The 20,579-nt window shown below is 46.8% G+C and overlaps 2 protein-coding genes across 8 annotated transcripts in view; both read right to left on the reverse strand.

The window, feature by feature from the left end:
• The window catches only part of LOC311099110 (far upstream element-binding protein 1-like), a 28,189-nt gene extending 12,915 nt beyond the window's left edge, over nt 1-15,274 (reverse strand). For 3 of the 7 annotated variants that reach the window (XM_084139751.1, XM_084139747.1, XM_084139750.1), the window contains exons 1-9: nt 15,113-15,244; nt 10,150-10,243; nt 7,480-7,542; nt 6,384-6,419; nt 5,944-6,030; nt 5,752-5,823; nt 5,584-5,641; nt 4,054-4,321; nt 3,727-3,843 (exon numbers count right to left, since the gene is read on the reverse strand). In XM_084139751.1, the coding sequence (XP_083995877.1) occupies nt 3,727-3,843; nt 4,054-4,321; nt 5,584-5,641; nt 5,752-5,823; nt 5,944-6,030; nt 6,384-6,419; nt 7,480-7,542; nt 10,150-10,243; nt 15,113-15,202 (885 nt within the window). In that variant the 5' untranslated portion in view covers nt 15,203-15,244. Of the gene's footprint in view, nt 1-3,726; nt 3,844-4,053; nt 4,322-5,583; nt 5,642-5,751; nt 5,824-5,943; nt 6,031-6,383; nt 6,420-7,479; nt 7,543-10,149; nt 10,244-15,112 lie in introns of all 7 variants that reach the window. The other 4 variants (XM_084139749.1, XM_084139752.1, XM_084139748.1 and 1 more) reach the window with 2 other exon arrangements.
• Nucleotides 15,275-17,144: 1,870 nt separating this feature from the next.
• slc25a24l (solute carrier family 25 member 24, like) overlaps nt 17,145-20,579 on the reverse strand; it is a gene marked incomplete at both ends in the record, with an annotated part of 12,818 nt that continues 9,383 nt past the window's right edge. Inside the window, 5 exon segments of the mRNA XM_084139144.1 lie at nt 17,145-17,314; nt 19,304-19,442; nt 20,239-20,301; nt 20,307-20,380; nt 20,383-20,401. Coding sequence (XP_083995270.1) covers nt 17,145-17,314; nt 19,304-19,442; nt 20,239-20,301; nt 20,307-20,380; nt 20,383-20,401 — 465 coding nt within the window.

Genomic DNA, 20,579 nt, shown 5'->3' on the forward strand with positions numbered 1-20,579 from the left:
CAGACTCATGGGCAGCGCACAATTGGCCCAGCGTCGTCCAGGGTAGGGGAGGGAATGGCCGGCAGGGATGTAGCTCAGTTGGTAGAGCATGGCGTTTGCAACGCCAAGGTTGTGGGTTCAATTCCCACGGGGGACCAGTATGAAAAAATATATATATGTATTCACTAACTGTAAGTCGCTCTGGATAAGAGCGTCTGCTAAATGACTCACTAACTGTAAGTGGCTCTGGATAAGAGCGTCTGCTAAATGACTCACTAACTGTAAGTGGCTCTGGATAAGAGCGTCTGCTAAATGACTCACTAACTGTAAGTCGCTCTGGATAAGAGCGTCTGCTAAATGACTAAAATGTACAATGGTGTTTGTTTAGAAGCACACGACAACCAGAGACCCTTGTGAGTCACTCACTGTTCTGCAGCAAGCGCCAGGTGAGCTAATTACAGTACGGAATTCACAACTAAACGTTTACCAGAGATATTTTATAACTATTAAGTTAACTGTCTAAAATATGCTAAATGCTCTGCAGTTGTGCATTTGGTTTGCTAATTTAGTAGCTAGTTAGCCATCTACCTAAGTGGTTAGCGTCTTCCAAAATCAAGCATTTGCTTGTTAACAGTAGATAATCCCTTCCTGGAACAAGAGCCTTGCAGTAAACGGTGTAGCGTTTGAGTTACTTGTATAGTTTAGGTCAGAAACTGTACAAAATGATCACAAAGCGCTCGTTAGCATTTAGTTAGCGTTCTCTATGAGGATTACTTAGTACTTGTTAGCATTCTGGTAAGTGACTTTTTTGGGCTTTGAATATTAGTACTATTTAAATAAATACCTGCAGTCAACTAGTGCACTTGGTAATAGATAAAGCAGATGGCGTTCATTTCCCCCATTCGTTAATTTTTCATTATGAAGCTAACCGGTACTAGCTCCCCAAAACAGCTGCAAGAATGGCGCCGGAGGAGATGGCTGGTGTTTTACGGGCTCCTAACCAATTGTGCTATTGTGTGTATTTTCGCGTTATTTGTAACTTATTTTTTACATAATATTTCTGCCACCGTCTCTTATGACAGAAAAGAGCTTCTGGATATCAGGACAGCGATTCCTCACCTCGCACTGGACAAATATTTTTTCCTTTAACGAGTCGGACGCGAAGGATGTCGTCACACACCCGACAAGGCCCAAATCCCCGTCATTCGCATGAGAAAGATGGTGATATCGGGGACGTAGGTCGGGGTGCCTTGTAAGGATCCGACGGCGAGTGGGTAATCTGCCTCTACCATCAGTCCTATTAGCCAACGCACAATCATTGGATAACAAAATAGACGAACTACGATCACGGATATCTTACCAACGGGACATTAGAAACTGTAATATCTTATGTTTCACCGAGTCGTGGCTGAACGACGACATGGATAACATACAGCTGCCGGGATATACGCTACCGTTCAAAAGTTTGGGGTCACTTAGAAATGTCCTTGTTTTTGAAAGAAAAGCAATTTTTGTCCATTAAAATAACATAAAATTGATCAGAAATACAGTGTAGACATTGTTAATGGGTAAGAGCGTTGTGCCAGTAACCGAAAGGTTGCTGGTTCTATTCCCCGAGCCGACTAGCTGAAAAATCTGTCGATGTGCCCTTAAGCAAGGCACTTAACCCTAATTGCTCCTTTAAGTTGCTCTGGATAAGAGCGTCTGCTAAATGACAAAAATTTAAAATGTATTCAAACAATGATTGATGTATTTTCATTAAATGATATTTTTAATAATGTTTTCATACTAGTTCATCCTTCCACAATTGTCAAAGACTCCAGCCACCCTAGTCATACTGTTCTCTCTGCTACCGCACGGCAAGCGGTACCGGAGCAGCAAGTCTAGGTCCAAAAGGCTTAACAGCTTCTACCCCCAAGCCATAAGACTCCTGAATAGCTTATCAAATGGCTACCCGGACTATTTGCATTGTCGTCCCCCCCCCCCCCCCCCTGTTTATTATCTATGCATAGTCACTTTAACTCTACCTACATACTATCTCTAACCTGTGCCCCCGCACTTTGACTCTACCGGTACCCCCTGTAGCCTCACTACTGTTATTTTACTGCTGCTCTTTCATTATTTTATTTTTTGTTATCCATTTTTTACTTAGCACTTACTTTTCTTAAAACTGCATTGTTGATTAAGGGCTTGTAAGTAAGCATTTCACTGTTAGGACTACAGCCAGTCACGTGTGTTTGATAACAAAGAAGCACAACGAGCACAATGGGAGCTTCCTGAGCTGAGTCACTCCTGCAGCGCCACCGGGAGCTTCCTGAGCTGAGTCACTCCTGCAGCGCCACCGGGAGCTTCCTGAGCTGAGTCACTCCTGCAGCGCCACCGGGAGCTTCCTGAGCCGAGTCACTCCTGCAGCGCCACCGGGAGCTTCCTGAGCCGAGTCACTCCTGCAGCGCCACCGGGAGCTTCCTGAGCCGAGTCACTCCTGCAGCGCCACCGGGAGCTTCCTGAGCCGAGTCACTCCTGCAGCGCCTCCGGGAGCTTCCTGAGCCGAGTCACTCCTGCAGCGCCACCGGGAGCTTCCTGAGCCGAGTCACTCCTGCAGCGCCACCGGGAGCTTCCTGAGCCGAGTCACTCCTGCAGCGCCACCGGGAGCTTCCTGAGCCGAGTCACTCCTGCAGCGCCACCGGGAGCTTCCTGAGCTGAGTCACTCCTGCAGCGCCACCGGGAGCTTCCTGAGCTGAGTCACTCCTGCAGCGCCACCGGGAGCTTCCTGAGCTGAGTCACTCCTGCAGCGCCACCGGGAGCTTCCTGAGCTGAGTCACTCCTGCAGCGCCACCGGGAGCTTCCTGAGCTGAGTCACTCCTGCAGCGCCACCGGGAGCTTCCTGAGCTGAGTCACTCCTGCAGCGCCACCGGGAGCTTCCTGAGCTGAGTCACTCCTGCAGCGCCACTTAAGTGAGGTGATCAAGTTACACTTGAATAAAATTCACTACTAATGTTTGCCAGCTATATATATATATATATATATATCTTATAACTATTAAGTTAACCATTAAGATGTGCCAAACTAAATTCTCTCCAGCTGGGTTTTGCTAACGTTAACGACGCTTGCAGATCAAGCTTATTGGTAACAGCAGCAGAGACAATCCTGGATTAAGATCCCTGGTGCCTAATATTTGTTTTGTGCGTGCTGCAAACTGCGTTTTGAGATGCTCTCATAACTTTATGAGCTGGGTTGTCTGTCCTAGAAGTATATGTCTGCATGCGCACGTTAGCATTTACCTAGCATCCGCTATGAGAAATCATTAGTACTTGTTAGCATTCTGGTAAGTAACTTTTTGGGCCTTTATTTTCTTTACATTAGGAAGGGGGAAATAGTGCCCCTTGTGTACACTACCGGTAATACCGTATATCCCGGGATGACACTGTATGGTAATCTGGATACCTTCAAACCCTAGTCTCCTCCCAACTCAGATGGCAGTTCAATCTGTACAAACTGACATTCTTACTGAAAAAGGTAGACTCAGCCAGATGACATTGAATGCAAGAACACAATAACTGGTCAATTTCCGCAACAACTAAGAGTGTTACAGCACTGGGCTTAACTCCTCTGTTTTGGTCCTGTAGCTACCACGTAGCGGCGTGAAGCGCACCCGTGCTCAGATACTGAGAGAGCAAAGTCTGACATTACCGTTAACAAACGTTGGGATTCCTTGACAGTGTAGTACGAGTGTTACTGTAGACTTACATCCAGGCCCTCTCCTCCTCCTCCTCCTCCTCCCCCCCCCATCCTGGAGCCGTACTCTCCCCTCTGCTCCCTGAAGCCTTGTTCTCTGATCAGCTCCATCACCATTTCTTTGGCTTGCTGAGGACACGGGAGTCAACCAGGTAAAACAAAAAGGAGGACACTGGAGTCAAACAGGTCCTCAACGTCACCAAGCAAATATCACCAAGCAAATGTCATGGGCAAATAAGCATGAAACTTTGCAGTAATGAGTAGTTAGCAATTTCTTTCAGAGTGACTAATTTCACTTCAACATTTCAGTTGTACTTCAGGGAGTGAGTCTCCACTTACCTGGACTTTAAAAGGTTCCCCAGAGATGCGTAGAGGTTTGTCTGCGCCCGTGTTCTGAGGCCCTTCCTGGATCATCACCATCTTGACCCCGGCTCTCTCCTGCAGCTGTTTGATGGTCTCTCCTCCCTTCCCGATGACCAGGCCAGCCTTGGAGGCAGGGACCAGCATCTCCTGAACAGACATACCAGGGCCGCCGGCGTCGTTGTGGTGGAATGCTGGAGTAGGACGACCCTTATCAACGATCTCTGTCAGCAGCCTCTTGGCAGCTCTGGTTGGGGACAAGAACATGGGACCGTTAGCTAAGGCCACGGACAGTGGGCCTATGAAAAAGCCCCTACTCACTAGACACATACGTAGCCTCTTGGCAGCTCTGGTAACACACATCAGGGACAAAGACAGTCAGCTATGGTCTCTGACGAGGGCCAGAGCTATGACAGTGGAAGTACCCACTAATGTAATGTTGTATTGGCTTTGTGTCACCACAGAGAATGGAGGGAAGAGATGAGAAGAGCAGCGAAGACAGAAGGCCAGCGAATAGAGGGGGGAGAGAAGGCCAGCGAATAGAGGGGGGAGAGAAGGCCAGCGAATAGAGGGGGGAGAGAAGGCCAGCGAATAGAGGGGGGAGAGAAGGCCAGCGAATAGAGGGGGGAGAGAAGGCCAGCGAATAGAGGGGGGGAGAGAAGGCCAGCGAATAGAGGGGGGAGAGAAGGCCAGCGAATAGAGGGGGGAGAGAAGGCCAGCGAATAGAGGGGGGAGAGAAGGCCAGCGAATAGAGGGGGGAGAGAAGGCCAGCGAATAGAGGGGGGGGAGAAGGCCAGCGAATAGAGGGGGGGGAGAAGGCCAGCGAATAGAGGGGGGGGAGAAGGCCAGCGAATAGAGGGGGGAGAGAAGGCCAGCGAATAGAGGGGGTAGAGAAGGCCAGCGAATAGAGGGGGGAGAGAAGGCCAGCGAATAGAGGGGGGAGAGAAGGCCAGCGAATAGAGGGGGGAGAGAAGGCCAGCGAATAGAGGGGGGGAGAGAAGGCCAGCGAATAGAGGGGGGGGGAGAAGGCCAGCGAATAGAGGGGGGAGAGAAGGCCAGCGAATAGAGGGGGGAGAGAAGGCCAGCGAATAGAGGGGGGGAGAAGGCCAGCGAATAGAGGGGGGAGAGAAGGCCAGCGAATAGAGGGGGGAGAGAAGGCCAGCGAATAGAGGGGGGAGAGAAGGCCAGCGAATAGAGGGGGGAGAGAAGGCCGGCGAATAGAGGGGGGAGAGAAGGCCGGCGAATAGAGGGGGGAGAGAAGGCCGGCGAATAGAGGGGGTAGAGAAGGCCGGCGAATAGAGGGGGTAGAGAAGGCCAGCGAATAGAGGGGGGAGAGAAGGCCAGCGAATAGAGGGGGGAGAGAAGGCCAGCGAATAGAGGGGGGAGAGAAGGCCAGCGAATAGAGGGGGGAGAGAAGGCCAGCGAATAGAGGGGGGAGAGAAGGCCAGCGAATAGAGGGGGAGAAGATCGAAGAGGGCAGAGAAGGGACGACAGGAGAAGTATACGTACTGTATTGAGTCTGGGGATCCCGTCAGTGTCACCGACCTATCAGGCATTCCTCCACTGTCTGCAATCCAGAGAGATGAAGAGGAGTTGGGGCCTTTCAGAGTAGAGATACGCATGCAGAACTCGGCATTATGAGCAAATCAGTACGTTCGGACTTCAGGAAAATCTTACCAGGGGCGATCTGGATTTTGCATCCCGACTCCTGCTGCATACGGGATATCTGTTCTCCTCCTCTTCCTATAACTGGGGTAGAAAAGATTTGGCAATCAACCCCCAAAGTCCATCTGCACATTGTGTGTGTGTGTGTGTGTGTACTTACTGAAACCAACCATTCCTTCAGGGACCGTGTGTGTGTGTACTTACTGAATCCAACCATTCCGTCAGGGACCTTGAACTCCTCTGAAGACGATCGAGGACCACCCCCTCCCATACCCATCGCTGCTGAGAACGCTGCAATGAGGAAACCAAAGAGATTCAGATACAAGAGGACCACGAATTAAGAAAACTCAGATTTGATCCATTAGATATCCCTGCGGCAAGTAAAGAGAGTCTATACTGAGGATGAGTATGGGGCCCTGTCCAGGTGCACCATAGTCCGTTTCCCAAATGGCCCCCTATTCCTTAGGTTGGTCAAAAGTAGTGCACTAAGCCCTATGGACCCTGGTCAAAAGTAGTGCACTACAAAGGGAATAGGGTGCCATTTGGGACTTAACCATAAACCCATAGGTACCAGAGGCTATTTCTAGACAGGAGGAACTATCCTACACATTTCCTTTAACAGCCAGCAGGCTAAAGATACTTACGGTCATTTGGTGCCACCTTCTTGGTCTCTGGTTGGTCTGTAAGGAGAAGAGGAGACAGGGTTACTGGCCTGCCAAGGGTCCCCAGAGCTGGGGCTGAGAGCAGGACTACCCAGAGCTGGGGCTGAGAGCAGGACTACCCAGAGCTGGGGCTGAGAGCAGGACTACCCAGAGCTGGGGCTGAGAGCAGGACTACCCAGAGCTGGGGCTGAGAGCAGGACTACCCAGAGCTGGGGCTGAGAGCAAGACTACCCAGAGCTGGGGCTGAGAGCAGGACTACCCAGAGCTGGGGCTGAGAGCAGGACTACCCAGAGCTGGGGCTGAGAGCAGGACTACCCAGAGCTGGGGCTGAGAGCAGGGATACAAGGCTCCTACTTTGAGTGAGAAAATGGCCTTTTGACATTACATCAGTACCTGTGCAACATGGCACAGACATAGTATTTTCTAGAAAAACAAGATGGACTAACTAATATATATCAAAAAGTAACAAGCAAGGGTTAGTGGTTTATTATGACATCCAATCCCCCTGCTAAATGAAACACTTTCAAACAATGGAACTAAACAGACCCGTTCATTCAAAAACGGAGCACATCTGACACTACACATGACGTGATACAGTAGAACGGATTTGATCTTGACTAAAGGAATTTATTACTAAACCAAGTCAAGCATGTTATGCCATGTCTAAACAGCATTGAACAGAAAGCACACAAAAAAACAGTAAGGATATAATTTCTAACAAGGCTATACATCATACTACTGATCAATCATCCATGTCATTTCACACTATACATAATGCCTAATCTATATCATAATGCCTAATCTATATCATCATGCCTAATCTATATCATCATGCCTAATCTATATCATCATGCCTAATCTATATCATCATGCCTAATCTATATCATCATGCCTAATCTATATCATCATGCCTAATCTATATCATCGTGCCTAATCTATATCATCGTGCCTAATCTATATCATAATGCCTAATCTATATCATAATGCCTAATCTATATCATAATGCCACAACCAGTGTGTGGTTTAGACTGTTGATGGCCTAAGTGCCTAAAGGTTATTCATCAAAAGGGAACCGTGCCTGAGAAAGGAGAGTTCATTCCTTCCCGATGGGTTCTACTGTTTAGACTGGTCCAACAGTCATCTAAGTAGAGTGAACAGATAGAATGGAACAGGTGATACACAACAAAATGCACTAGCAACACCTGGGTTTCTCCATACAACGCAGGCCTAGGGCCATTTGGCAGATGCTTTTATTTAACTTTTATTTATCCAGATTAGTCTCATTGAGATAATCTATTTTTCAAGAGACTTGGTCTACTTACAGTAAAGCATTCATTTTCACAGGCAAAACTGATAAGATTCCCATTTAGGATCTGCATTGGATAATCAATGCTTTGTTTTGACACTGGAGAGTAGTGTTGTATCCAGTTCTATAGCTACACCATAGCTAGGTGCTAAGACTGAATTCTCAATGCATGCCTATCTGGGAAAGCATCAATGTTTAGACAATTAACATTTGGCAACTAAATTAAACAGAACATACACAACTTTACATGTGCACCCATCTATTTCTGTTCTCTTGCCAACTCCATATGGATTAGTCATATCTGGAATTGCATGCTTGTATTTATTTATTTCACCTTTATTTAACCAGGTAAGCCAGTTGAGAACAAGTTCTCATTTACAACTGTGACCTGGCCAAGATAAAGCAAAGCAGTGCGATAAAAACAACACAGAGTTACATATGGGGTAAAACAAAACATAAAGTCAAAAAATACAACAGAAAATAGATATACATTGTGTGCAAATGTAGTAAGTTATGGAGGTAAGGCAATAAATAGGCCATAGTGCAAAATAATTACAATTAGTATTAACACTGGAGTGATAGATGTGCAAAAGATGATGTGCAAATAGAGATAATGTGCAAAATAAATTACAATATGGGGATGAGGTAGTTGGGTGGGCTAATTACAGAAGGGCTGTGTACAGGTGCAGTGATCGGTAAGGTGCTCTGACAACTGACGCTTAAAGTTAGTGAGGGAGATAAGAGTCTCCAGCTTCAGAGATTTTTGCAGTTCGTTCCAGTCATTGGCAACAGAGAACTGGAAGGAATGGCGGCCAAAGGAGGTGTTGGCTTTGGGGATGACCAGTGAGATATACCTGCTGGAGCGCAGACTACGGGTGGGTGTTGCTATGGTGACCAATGAGCTAAGATAAGGCGGGGATTTGCCTAGCAGTGATTTATAGATGGCCTGGAGCCGGTGGGTTTGGCGATGAATATGTAGTGAGGACCAGCCAACAAGAGCGTACAGGTCACAGTGGTGGGTAGTATATGGGGCTTTGGTGACAAAACGGATGGCACTGTGATAGACTACATCCAATTTGTTGAGTAGAGTGTTGGAGGCTATTTTGGAAATGACATCGCCGAAGTCAAGGATCGGTAGGATAGTCAGTTTTACGAGGGCATGTTTGACAGCATGAGTGAAGGAGGCTTTGTTGCGAAATAGGAAGCCGATTCTAGATTTATCTTTTGATTGGAGATGCTTAATGTGAGTCTGGAAGGAGAGTTTACAGTCTAACCAGACACCTGGTCCTCTGTAGCTCAGCTGGTAGAGCACGGCGCTTGTAACGCCAAGGTTTTATATTACATTATTACATTACCTAGGTATTTGTAGTTGTCCACATTCTCTAGGTCAGACCCGTCGAGAGTAGTGATTCTAGTCGCGCGGGCGGGTGCCAGCAGCGTTCGATTGAAGAGCATGCATTTAGTTTTACTAGTGTTTAAGAGCAGTTGGAGGCTACGGAAGGAGTGTTGTATGGCATTGAAGCTCGTTTGGAGGTTTGTTAACACAGTGTCCCATGAAGGGCCAGATGTATACAAAATGGTGTCATCTGCGTAGAGGTGGATCTGAGAGTCACCAGCAGCAAGAGCGACATCATTGATATACACGGAGAAAAGAGTCGGCCCAAGAATTGAACCCTGTGGCACCCCCATAGAGACTGCCATAGGTCCAGACAACAGGCCCTCCGATTTGACACACTGAACTCTATCTGAGAAGTAGTTGGTGAACCAGGCGAGGCAGTCATTTGAGAAACCAAGGCTATTTAGTCCGCCAATAAGAATGCGGTGGTTGACAGAGTCGAAAGCCTTGGCCAGGTCGATGAAGACGGTTCTAGATTTATCTTTTGATTGGAGATGCTTAATGTGAGTCTGGAAGGAGAGTTTACAGTCTAACCAGACACCTGGTCCTCTGTAGCTCAGCTGGTAGAGCACGGCGCTTGTAACGCCAAGGTAGTGGGTTCGATCCCCGGGACCACCCATACACAAAAATGTATGCATGTATTGGTGAACCAGGCGAGGCAGTCATTTGAGAAACCAAGGCTATTTAGTCCGCCAATAAGAATGCGGTGGTTGACAGAGTCGAAAGCCTTGGCCAGGTCGATGAAGACGGCTGCACAGTACTGTCTATTATCGATCGCGGTTATATTATCGTTTAGGACCTTGAGCGTGGCTGAGGTGCACCCATGACCAGCTCGGAAACCGGATTGCATAGCGGAGAAGGTACGGTGTGATTCGAAATGGTCGGTGATCTGTTTGTTAACTTATCTGGACAATGAAGTAGGCAAAAGCACAAATAGATCTGAGACCAGGCTTGGGGATAAGAAAGGCAAGTCCAATCTATAACAGTACAGGCAAACAATGGCGCACTGAAGATACGGAGGTATGAAATGGGTCTACAGTACTCACCGGCATCTTCTAGGGGCCGCTTCTGGCCTCCATAGCCAAACTCATTACCTGAGGGCGCCGAGGGTACACCGTCACCCCCAATCTTGGCGGCGATCTGAAATACAAAAACACTCAGTTCCCACTCAATCTAAGCTTTGAGCTAGGCTCCTCGACAACACCACAGCTTCCGTAGCGAGCTAGCTATTTTCAATGGCGTAATGTTAGCTAGCGTGTAGCTAGGTTAACGGTACAGACACACGACTATCTCAGTGCCGATAGGTACTTATTTACGTAGTCATTTTACCGTGGGAATCGAACCCACAACCCTGGCGTTGCAGGCGCTACCAACTGAGCCACACAGGACCTACAGAGGAGGCCATTTCTTCACTTGCTAGAACAAAAGATGTCCCTGCTGTGTACCGACTAGGCCTGTCCGACTAAAAAAATAGACTGATTTAGAATTTCGACCATATTTTTTTCTTCCATATATAGACATCCTATGTGTTTTAAATCAAATCAACTACATTCACTGATCTTGTCTGATGCTTTAAGCGCACTGTTTGAAATAATTAAGACACACAAATTACTGGAGGGAGTCCGACCGCAATTGATTTGATTGTGCTGGGCCTGGACTTTTAAAAAACCAGTGAATGACTGACTAGCACTAGTTGTCCCGCTCTCCTCCCTGCGGCAACGACCACCACAGAACATCCAACAGTGGGTACTGCGCTGTCCGACCACCACAGAACATCCAACAGTGGGTACTGCGCTGTCCGACCACCACAGAACATCCAACAGTGGGTACTGCGCTGTCCGACCACCACAGAACATCCAACAGTGGGTACTGCGCTGTCCGTGTTGCTGAAGCTACGTAATTACAGCCATTTCTGACTGAAAAGTTGTTACAGAAATCCTTAATTTGTTTAGAAAAAAAAAAAACATTCCCTATTCCCTCAACCCTCCCTCTCTTCGCTCGACACATGTATGCGTCGAATGCACGCGACCAGTAGGGCCTGACCTATATCAGAATCACATCAATAAGTTGGTTATAACGAACTCTGAACACCGTAACACATGCGACAGCAAAACGTGACAAATAAACTTTTCGGTTTCAAAACGATATCCTACAAACATGCTTAGTACCGTTAGAACTACAGGATTCTGATAAAAGGTGACCGAATCCATGTCACTCTTAATGCCCGAGATTCAGCAGGCCGGGGGGGGGGGGGGGGATATTTCAATGTCTAGGTTTGATATAAAATGTCACCAATTACTGTTCCAAAATTATTTTAAATGGGGGGTACTCAGATCTTTTACCCAATGGTGTCGATCTAAACATGTGCAAATTCCCATAGGAACACAGCCATTAAAAGTGCGCCTTGTGCAACGTGATTTACAGGAATGATACACATGAGAAGAAAGCTGAAGTCTACCCGTCCATTGGTGTGAATATATCCCCTGTCCAGGGCTGTAAATTTAACATGTTTCATTGGTAGTGCTGGTGGTCCCAAAAACTTAGACGTGACATGAAATTTAAGAGCACCAGAAAATACGAATTTTTAATTGATTGAGATTTAGCCTGTATCTGGGCCCATCTGAATTCTAGCTACTTGTGAAGCAGGTGCCCGAGATACTAATATGTAACACTGTAAATACATTACTGTCACAGGAATTTCTCTCTCTAATTAAACTTAATGCTTTGAATAATTCCCAGAGGTTGTACGGTTCTGGTTTTAAATCATGAATTAAACAAAAGGTCCACAACCAGCAAGAATTATCTGTATTGTTTAATCACGGAGAGCTCTGCCCCCAAAACACATATACAGCTTTTATATATGACGTCACACAAAGGAGCTTTGCTCCACCCATCTTCAGGGGGTCTGTATATTTCCACAGTATAGAATGTTGAAATAGTTTCAAAGTCTCCTTCCTCCTGGAATGTTGGTCTCAGCAGTTTCTAACTGTGCACAAACTTTGACTCGTCACATAGGCTGCTGCTACTGTTCATTATCCGGCACTTTATTCCTAGTTACATGTACATATAAACCTACATTTAGCTAGCAATGGAGTGGGGTACGAGACACTGGAGCAATGAGCAACACGGACATGAATAATAGATTTCGTATACATCAACTTAAATCTCGATTTCTCCATTTACTTACTCACCACCTATAGCTGGTTGTTGCCCGTTTACTGCCACATGTGACTCATTTCAGCAGACTAGGCATGTGTCACTACTTCACAGGCGAGCCATTTGAACACAAACTTTTTATTTATCAAAATGCGAGCCCACTCGTAGTATAAACCAGCCTTTAGTCTTGAAATCTTTGGTCGTTTAGTACATGGCCTCACACGTGAATCCTTTTTTTGGGGGCAGAAACGCCTTCGGGAACATGTACACTTTCGGGTACCTTAATAACAAACTTGTATGGCATCTGTAAATACAAATAAAATTGTTAAATTACGAGCCTAGTTGGTTTAGCCACAGAAAAAGACAGGAACCTTCCCGCTAGCCATGATTGGCTGAGATAATGGGTGGGCTGGACTTGCCGAGAGATGAGTTTAGATTGGTCTGCCATGTAGCATGCGTCTGTCTATAACATGAGCTGGTCAGTGTGTGTAGGTAGTCCTTTGTTTGAAAGATGTCACGTAGTAGAACTGCAAAAGTGCTGCTCTCCACTTTCTGGAGGACCGAGTTTTGAAATCAGTGGAATGCACGCTGGAATTAGAGTATGATAGCTAAGGAGATGGAGAAATTTCTGGCGTTTGATTGTAAATATGCAGACGGAGTCTAAAAGAGAACACACAGAAGGCTGTTGTATAAAACACCTGTCTCCGGATTACATCTTCAAACTAAGGGCAACCATGGCATCCGTGACAGAGAGGGAGAAGCGTCCATCCATGTATTTTACCTTTATTTAACTAGGCAAGTCAGTTAAGAACAAATTATTATTTACAATGACGGCCTACACCGGCCAAACCCGGACGACGCTGTGCCAATTGTGCGCCGCATTGTGGGACTCCCAATCACGGCCGGTTGCGATACAGCCTGGCATTGAACCAGGTGGTCTGTAGTGACGCCTCAAGCACTGAGATGCAGTGCCTTAGACCACTGCGCCACTCGGGAGCCCATGGGTAAGAGTCTAGCTAGCTACATTTGATATTACACGTTTCTAATTGTCAAAAAGTCATTTTCATTTCAAGTTAAAGCGTACTGTTAGCTAGCTAACGTCAGCTGGCTCGCTCACATTACGTGTATGATCTGTGTAGTAATATAATTTGTATCCCTGAGCCATTTGCATTGCTAGTTATCGCCTAATGTTAGCTATCTAGCTAACATTGAACCTGGTTGGTTAGCCACCTGCAGATTCATGCAGGGTAGTAACGTTATGAGTTGGGATTATGTCTGATTATTTAGCTAGCTAGCTACATGTCTAAACAAAAAGACTCCACTATGCAAGTACCGTTAACCATTTCAATAGAATGTTCATGATGTCACTGCGACAACTGTCGATAGACATAGCTGGTAAATTCGCTTTGGCTATCTACTCTGATTTCAGAGCACTTGTCTGAGTGTGCCAGAGCGCAGAATAACTGACGAATTTATGAAAGCTCAACACCCATTAGCTTGGGTACTTGACTGCTGTTAGGTCAGAACGCTTGGATCAAAAAACGCTCTGAATTTAAGAACTGGCATTTAGACAACGCTGAGTTTACGAACGCCCAGAGCGCACACTTGCATTCCAGATTGAATTCATGATCACACCCGTAGTATAAACCAGCGATTAGTCTTGAAATCTTTGGTCGTTTAGTACATGGCCTCACATGTGACTCCTTAAAGAGCTGGGTGGGGCTAAAGCGTAAGAGGGCTTGAACATGCTGAATGAGTGTAGAAAAAGAGCTCTCCATCAGGTGTACCAAAACATTCACAGGCCATTTCTAGTTCTGAGTTTCTACTTTTATCCAATCTAATTTTAAAAAATCAAATGTTGCTACATAAGACTGAACAGAGCCGGTTGTAGGCTACTGGAATTTATCAGTTAACAAACAAGCAACAGAGGTGTTGCCCCTGCCCTGGGCGTCCACTCAACCGCCTGCCAGTCAAGTCAATGAAGACATAAGCATAACTAGATTTAGCTAACTTTGTACTTCACAAGTCTAAGATAGGCAGCGTAAATGGTATTCATCCAGTTAGGCATACAAAAAACGATTCAAAACAAAAAACGAAATGTAAAATCTACATAGCTAGCGAATTAGACTTTGTCCAATTGACTTAACATGGCTTTCGATTAGTATGCGCACCACAGTGGATATTCGTCAATTAAGCAGGACAAATTGAACACAGTACGTATTAAAGGTATCATAAAATATTGTAGTGAAGCAACATAAGACGTGAATGGCCGACATTGGAGGTGATTTTCCAAAAAAAATTGGATGAGTAAACTAATCACATGACCAATATCTGCGCTCTGATTAAGATTCCTAGAAATTGCCTACTAGGTGGCACTGCCGATCAAGATTCCCCAGATAAAGTTGATAATTGAAATGTAAAATAGTTGCAACAACCATCGTTCGGCAATCTTGCCTTAAACTGCCATTACCTAACTCCACAGAATCAATGCAACAGTAGTATTTCTGCGCGATGGGTACTTCGAAAAGGCCACATATGGTTAACGTAGCTAACGTTACACTACGTAACGCTACCTTGATTATCGTTTTATTAGCTACTTACTGAAACCACAATTAACTTAATCAAACTGTACTTTATCAATTCACCGTCGACCGAAACACGTTGAACCAGATAACTAAAATAGCTAGCAATACCTGGCTAATTAGCTGACTAGCTAGCTACATTCCTTTGTTGGACAGCCAACTCGAAGGCCGCAAATTGACAACTTTGCGAGCTGGGAGGTTTGGGCTAGATTTAGTTCCTTGTCGACTATCAATTTCGACGCCTTTAGCTACGTTATATTATTTGTCTTACCTGTCTAGCTCGCTGAAGTGCGTCTTTAAACGCGTCGTTCATTCCGGCGCCATTTCCCGACGGCGGAGCCACGTTCGAGTAGTCAGCCATATCTTTTGCAACACTTCTCTTCTCAAGCTTGGAGAGAGAAGATGGCCGCTCTCAATGAAAAAACGTTATGGCGCTGTGACGCAGCAGAAAAGGCCACACAAATCTCGCGAGTCCAAGTAGATACAGGCAACTGGCTGTGTGATACGTCGATCAAGGACAAAGGCGGGATTTGGGTTGTACCATCCAATGGTTCCTCTTTTACTACCGTCACAATGCTCGCAAGCCTTTAAAATCGTTGTTTTACGCCTGCAACGTAAGGTTACAAATCTGGTTACAATGTATACATGTTTTAGTAGCGTCCATATTTAGTATGACAACCAAAGAAGTATATTTGCCAAATGTACATTTATTTATTTTTTATTTCACCTTTATTTAACCAGGTAAGCCAGTTGAGAACAAGTTCTCATTTACAACTGCGACCTGGCCAAGATAAAGCAAAGCAGTGCGGTAAAAACAACAACAACACATATGGGGTAAACAAAACGGTACAGTCAATAACACAATAGAAAATCATCTATATACAGTGTGTGCAAATGTAGTAAGTTATGGTGGTAAGGCAATAAATAGGCCATAGTGCAAATAATTACAATTATAATTTAGTATTAACACTGGAGTGATAGATGTGCGGAAGATGATGGGGTGCAAATGAGCAAAATAAATAACAATGTAAATAACAAAATGGGGATGAGATGGTTGGGTGGGCTAATTACAGATGGGCTGTGTACAGGTGCAGTGATCGGTAAGCTGCTCTGACAACTGATGCTTAAAGTTAGTGAGGGAGATAAGTGTCTCCAGCTTCAGACATTTTTGCAGTTCGTTCCAGTCATTTGCAGCAGAGAACTGGAAGGAATGGTGGTCAAAGGAGGTGTTGACTTTGGGGATGACCAGTGAGATATACCTGCTGGAGCGCATACTACGGGTGGGTGTTGCTATGGTGACCAATGAGCTAAGATAAGGCAGGGATTTGCCTAGCAGTGATTTATAGATGACCTGGAGCCAGTGGGTTTGGTGACGAATATGTAGTGAGGACCAGCCAACAAGAACGTACAGGTCACAGTGGTGGGTAGTATATGGGGCTTTGGTGACAAAACAGATGGCACTGTGATAGACTACATCCAATTTGCTGAGTAGAGTGTTGGAAGCTATTTTGTAAATGATATCGCCGAAGTCAAGGATCGGTAGGATAGTCAGTTTTACGAGGGCATGTTTGGCAGCATGAGTGAAGGAGGCTTTGTTGCGAAATAGGAAGCCGATTCTAGATTTAACTTTGGATTGGAGATGCTTAATGTGAGTCTGGAAGGAGAGTTTACGGTCTAACCAGACACCTAGGTATTTGTAGTTGTCCACATATTCTAAGTCAGACCAGCCGAGAGTAGTGATTCTAGTCGGGCAGGCGGGTGCCAGCAGCGTTCTGTTGAATAGCATGCATTTAGTTTTACTAGTGTTTAAGAGCAGTTGGAGGCCATGGAAGGAGTGTTGTATGGCATTGAAGCTCGTTTGGAGGTTACTGTAGGAAGTGCTGTATTTTTGTGATATACATTATAATATGCACAGAAGACACCTTCTTTGTGGGCACACACTGCACTGTAATTTAGAGTCTAAAACTTTTGTTTTTGCACACAAAGGTGTGAAAGAAAGACAAGGGAGGAGGCCATAGATACTTCACACTGATTTAATGACTATAGGGGTCAACAAAGGTTTGGTCAGGCTGGAGATTGGTCCCCAATCAGTCCTCCAACAACAAGCCTTTGTTAGTATGTTTATGTATGATCTGTGCAATGTCCTTGCACAGAACTATTTGGTAGTTCATTGCGATTTGAAGTATTTTGGGACAGTTTATTGACAAAGGCAGCAAGTTTTAAGGTTGTTGTTGTGTACAGAGTATTACATCAAATCATTCACAAAAACATACAAAAAAATTATAATTGACTATCACTCTGAATCAGGAAAGCATTGTGTCGAGTTTCTTCATCAAGGTGTAGTTTAACAGAGCACATGGAATCGCCCGGACGAAACTGGCCCCCATCCCATTGTAGTATCCTCGTATTCCATGTCTCTCATAGATGCCTGTGAACCCCTGAAGAACAGTTGTGGGTGAAGTTGAACTGAAAGCTGTAAGACAAGAAAGTAAGACTATCCTATTATGGACACATCATATACAGTAAGGAATGTACAGTATGGTACACTGTACCTCATAGACTACAGTGACATAATTCTAATCAGGGACAGGAGGAGTATATCGTGATCATATAAACTGACTAGGACAAACTTCTGGTCCTAAGGACAGTGGGCTGGTTAGATCACATGGCCCTAGGGACAGTGGGCTGGTTAGATCACATGGCCCTAGGGACAGTGGGCTGGTTAGATCACATGGCCCTAGGGACGGTGGGCTGGTTAGATCACATGGCCCTAGGGACGGTGGGCTGGTTAGATCACATGGCCCTAGGGACGGTGGGCTGGTTAGATCACATGGCCATAGGGACAGTGGGCTGGTTAGATCACATGGCCCTAGGGACGGTGGGCTGGTTAGATCACATGGCCCTAGGGACGGTGGGCTGGTTAGATCACATGGCCCTAGGGACGGTGGGCTGGTTAGATCACATGGCCCTAGGGACGGTGGGCTGGTTAGATCACATGGCCCTAGGGACGGTGTCCTGGTTAGATCACATGGCCCTAGGGACGGTGGGCTGGTTAGATCACATGGCCCTAGGGACGGTGTCCTGGTTAGATCACATGGCCCTAGGGACGGTGGGCTGGTTAGATCACATGGCCCTAGGGACGGTGGGCTGGTTAGATCACATGGCCCTAGGGACAGTGGGCTGGTTAGATCACATGGCCCTAGGGATGGTGGGTGTCCTGGTTAGATCACATGACCCTAGGGACAGTGTCCTGGTTAGATCACATGACCCTAGGGACGGTGGGTGTCCTGGTTAGATCACATGGCCCTATGGACAGTGTCCTGGTTAGATCACATGGCCCCAGGGACGGTGGGTGTCCTGGTTAGATCACATGGCCCTAGGGATGGTGGGTGTCCTGGTTAGATCACGTGGCCCTAGGGACGGTGGGTGTCCTGGTTAGATCACATGACCCTAGGGACAGTGTCCTGGTTAGATCACATGGCCCTAGGGACGGTGGTTGTCCTGGTTAGATCACATGACCCTAGTGACGGTGGGCTGGTTAGATCACATGGCCCTAGTGACGGTGGGCTGGTTAGATCACATGGCCCTAGGGACGGTGGGTGTCCTGGTTAGATCACAAGGCCCTAGGGACGGTGGGTGTCCTGGTTAGATCACATGGCCCTAGGGACAGTGGGTGTCCTGGTTAGATCACAAGGCCCTAGGGATGGTGGGTGTCCTGGTTAGATCACATGGCCCTAGGGACGGTGTCCTGGTTAGATCACATGGCCCTAGGGACGGTGTCCTGGTTAGATCACATGGCCCTAGGGACGGTGGGTGTCCTGGTTAGATCACAAGGCCCTAGGGACGGTGGGTGTCCTGGTTAGATCACATGACCCTAGGGACGGTGGGTGTCCTGGTTAGATCACATGACCCTAGGGACGGTGGGTGTCCTGGTTAGATCACATGACCCTAGGGACGGTGGGTGTCCTGGTTAGATCACAAGGCCCTAGGGACGGTGGGTGTCCTGGTTAGATCACATGACCCTAGGGACGGTGGGTGTCCTGGTTAGATCACATGACCCTAGGGATGGTGGGTGTCCTGGTTAGATCACATGGCCCTAGGGATGGTGGGTGTCCTGGTTAGATCACATGGCCCTAGGGATGGTGGGTGTCCTGGTTAGATCACATGGCCCTAGGGACGGTGTCCTGGTTAGATCACATGGCCCTAGGGACGGTGTCCTGGTTAGATCACATGGCCCTAGGGACGGTGGGTGTCCTGGTTAGATCACATGACCCTAGGGACGGTGGGTGTCCTGGTTAGATCACATGGCCCTAGGATGGTGGGTGTCCTTGGTTAGATCACATGGTCAGGAAAAGTTCTATGCAGAGTTCCTTGAAACTGAGATAAATTAGTGGCTTATTCAGGACTCTCCAATTGAATTAAAATGGTCCTGATTACTGTTCTCTGCATGGATGGACCATACCCTGAGCTTGCTGCTGCGTCCTGATCACAGCTAGGGGATAGCTGCTCATCTGTCCAGCAGAGAAGGCCACCAAACTGAAGAAGAAGAGCTGGGAGTCACTGCTGTAGTCCGGGTGGGTCTTAGCCCAGCTCATAATGGACTGGGAGAGAGAGAGAGAGAGAGAGAGAGGGGGAGAGAGAGAGGGGGAGAGAGGGGGAGAGAGAGAGAGAGAGAGAGAGAGAGGGAGAGAGAGAGAGAGAGAGAGAGAGAGAGAGAGAGAGAGAGAGAGAGAGAGAGAGAGAGGGAGAGAGGGGGAGAGAGAGGGAGAGAGAGAGGAGAGAGAGAGAGAGAGGAGAGAGAGAGAGAGGGAGAGAGAGGGAGAGAGAGAGAGGGGGAGAGAGAGAGGGAGAGAGGGAGAGAGAGGAGAGAGAGAGAGAGAGAGAGAGAGGGAGAGAGAGAGGAGGGGGAGAGAGAGAGAGAGAGAGAGAGAGGGAGAGAGAGAGAGAGAGGGGGAGAGGGAGGGGGAGAGAGAGAGGGGGAGAGAGGGAGAGAGAGAGAGAGAGAGAGAGAGAGGGAGAGAGGGGAGAGAGGAGAGAGAGAGAGAGAGAGAGAGAGAGAGAGAGGAGAGAGAGGGGGGGGAGTGGAGTAGATTGATGTAAACCAAGGTGCTTCATGTTTTCATACTCATCCAGAAGTGTGAACTTGCTCAGAAGGGCAAGCGTTTTTCACCATTTCTTACAACAGTCCATTCCACAATGCAGGCCAACAAGTGCACACTTTGGGGAGAAGGGTAGAGAACTGAGTCCCAAAGTCCCAGGGGGTAATATACATAGAATTACATATAGAACTGAATTTATAGGATCACTATGGTAATATACTTGAAATGGAATGTCCATGGAGACCGAATCCCAAATGGTACCCTATCAGTGCACCACAGATGTGACAGAGTGTCTGACCTGGTGAACAGCACACTGCACCCCAGCGTAGGGGATCATACAGAGGATACTGGGTCCGAAGCCCTGTAGAAGGATGCAGCAGATTCATTCCTGTAGATGGAACGGGCACACTGCACCACCCCGCTGTAGGTACCTGCCCATAGTTCAGTCTCACCTTTAGCACCTGGCAGATGGAGGCAGGAAGGAAGTCATGGCCCAAGTTCTTTACCAATAAATACATTAGCTAGCAGTCCAAGTGCTTCTTAAATATATTACTAGCATTCATGCTTCTTAAATATATTAGCTAGGCAGTCCAGTGCAGTCTTACCGGTTTTATATTGACAGTGAGTACCCCATTATAG

The sequence above is a fragment of the Coregonus lavaretus genome (assembly GCF_964263955.1).
Source record: "Coregonus lavaretus genome assembly, chromosome: 23".
In the NCBI taxonomy this organism is placed as follows: Eukaryota; Metazoa; Chordata; class Actinopteri; order Salmoniformes; family Salmonidae; genus Coregonus; species Coregonus lavaretus.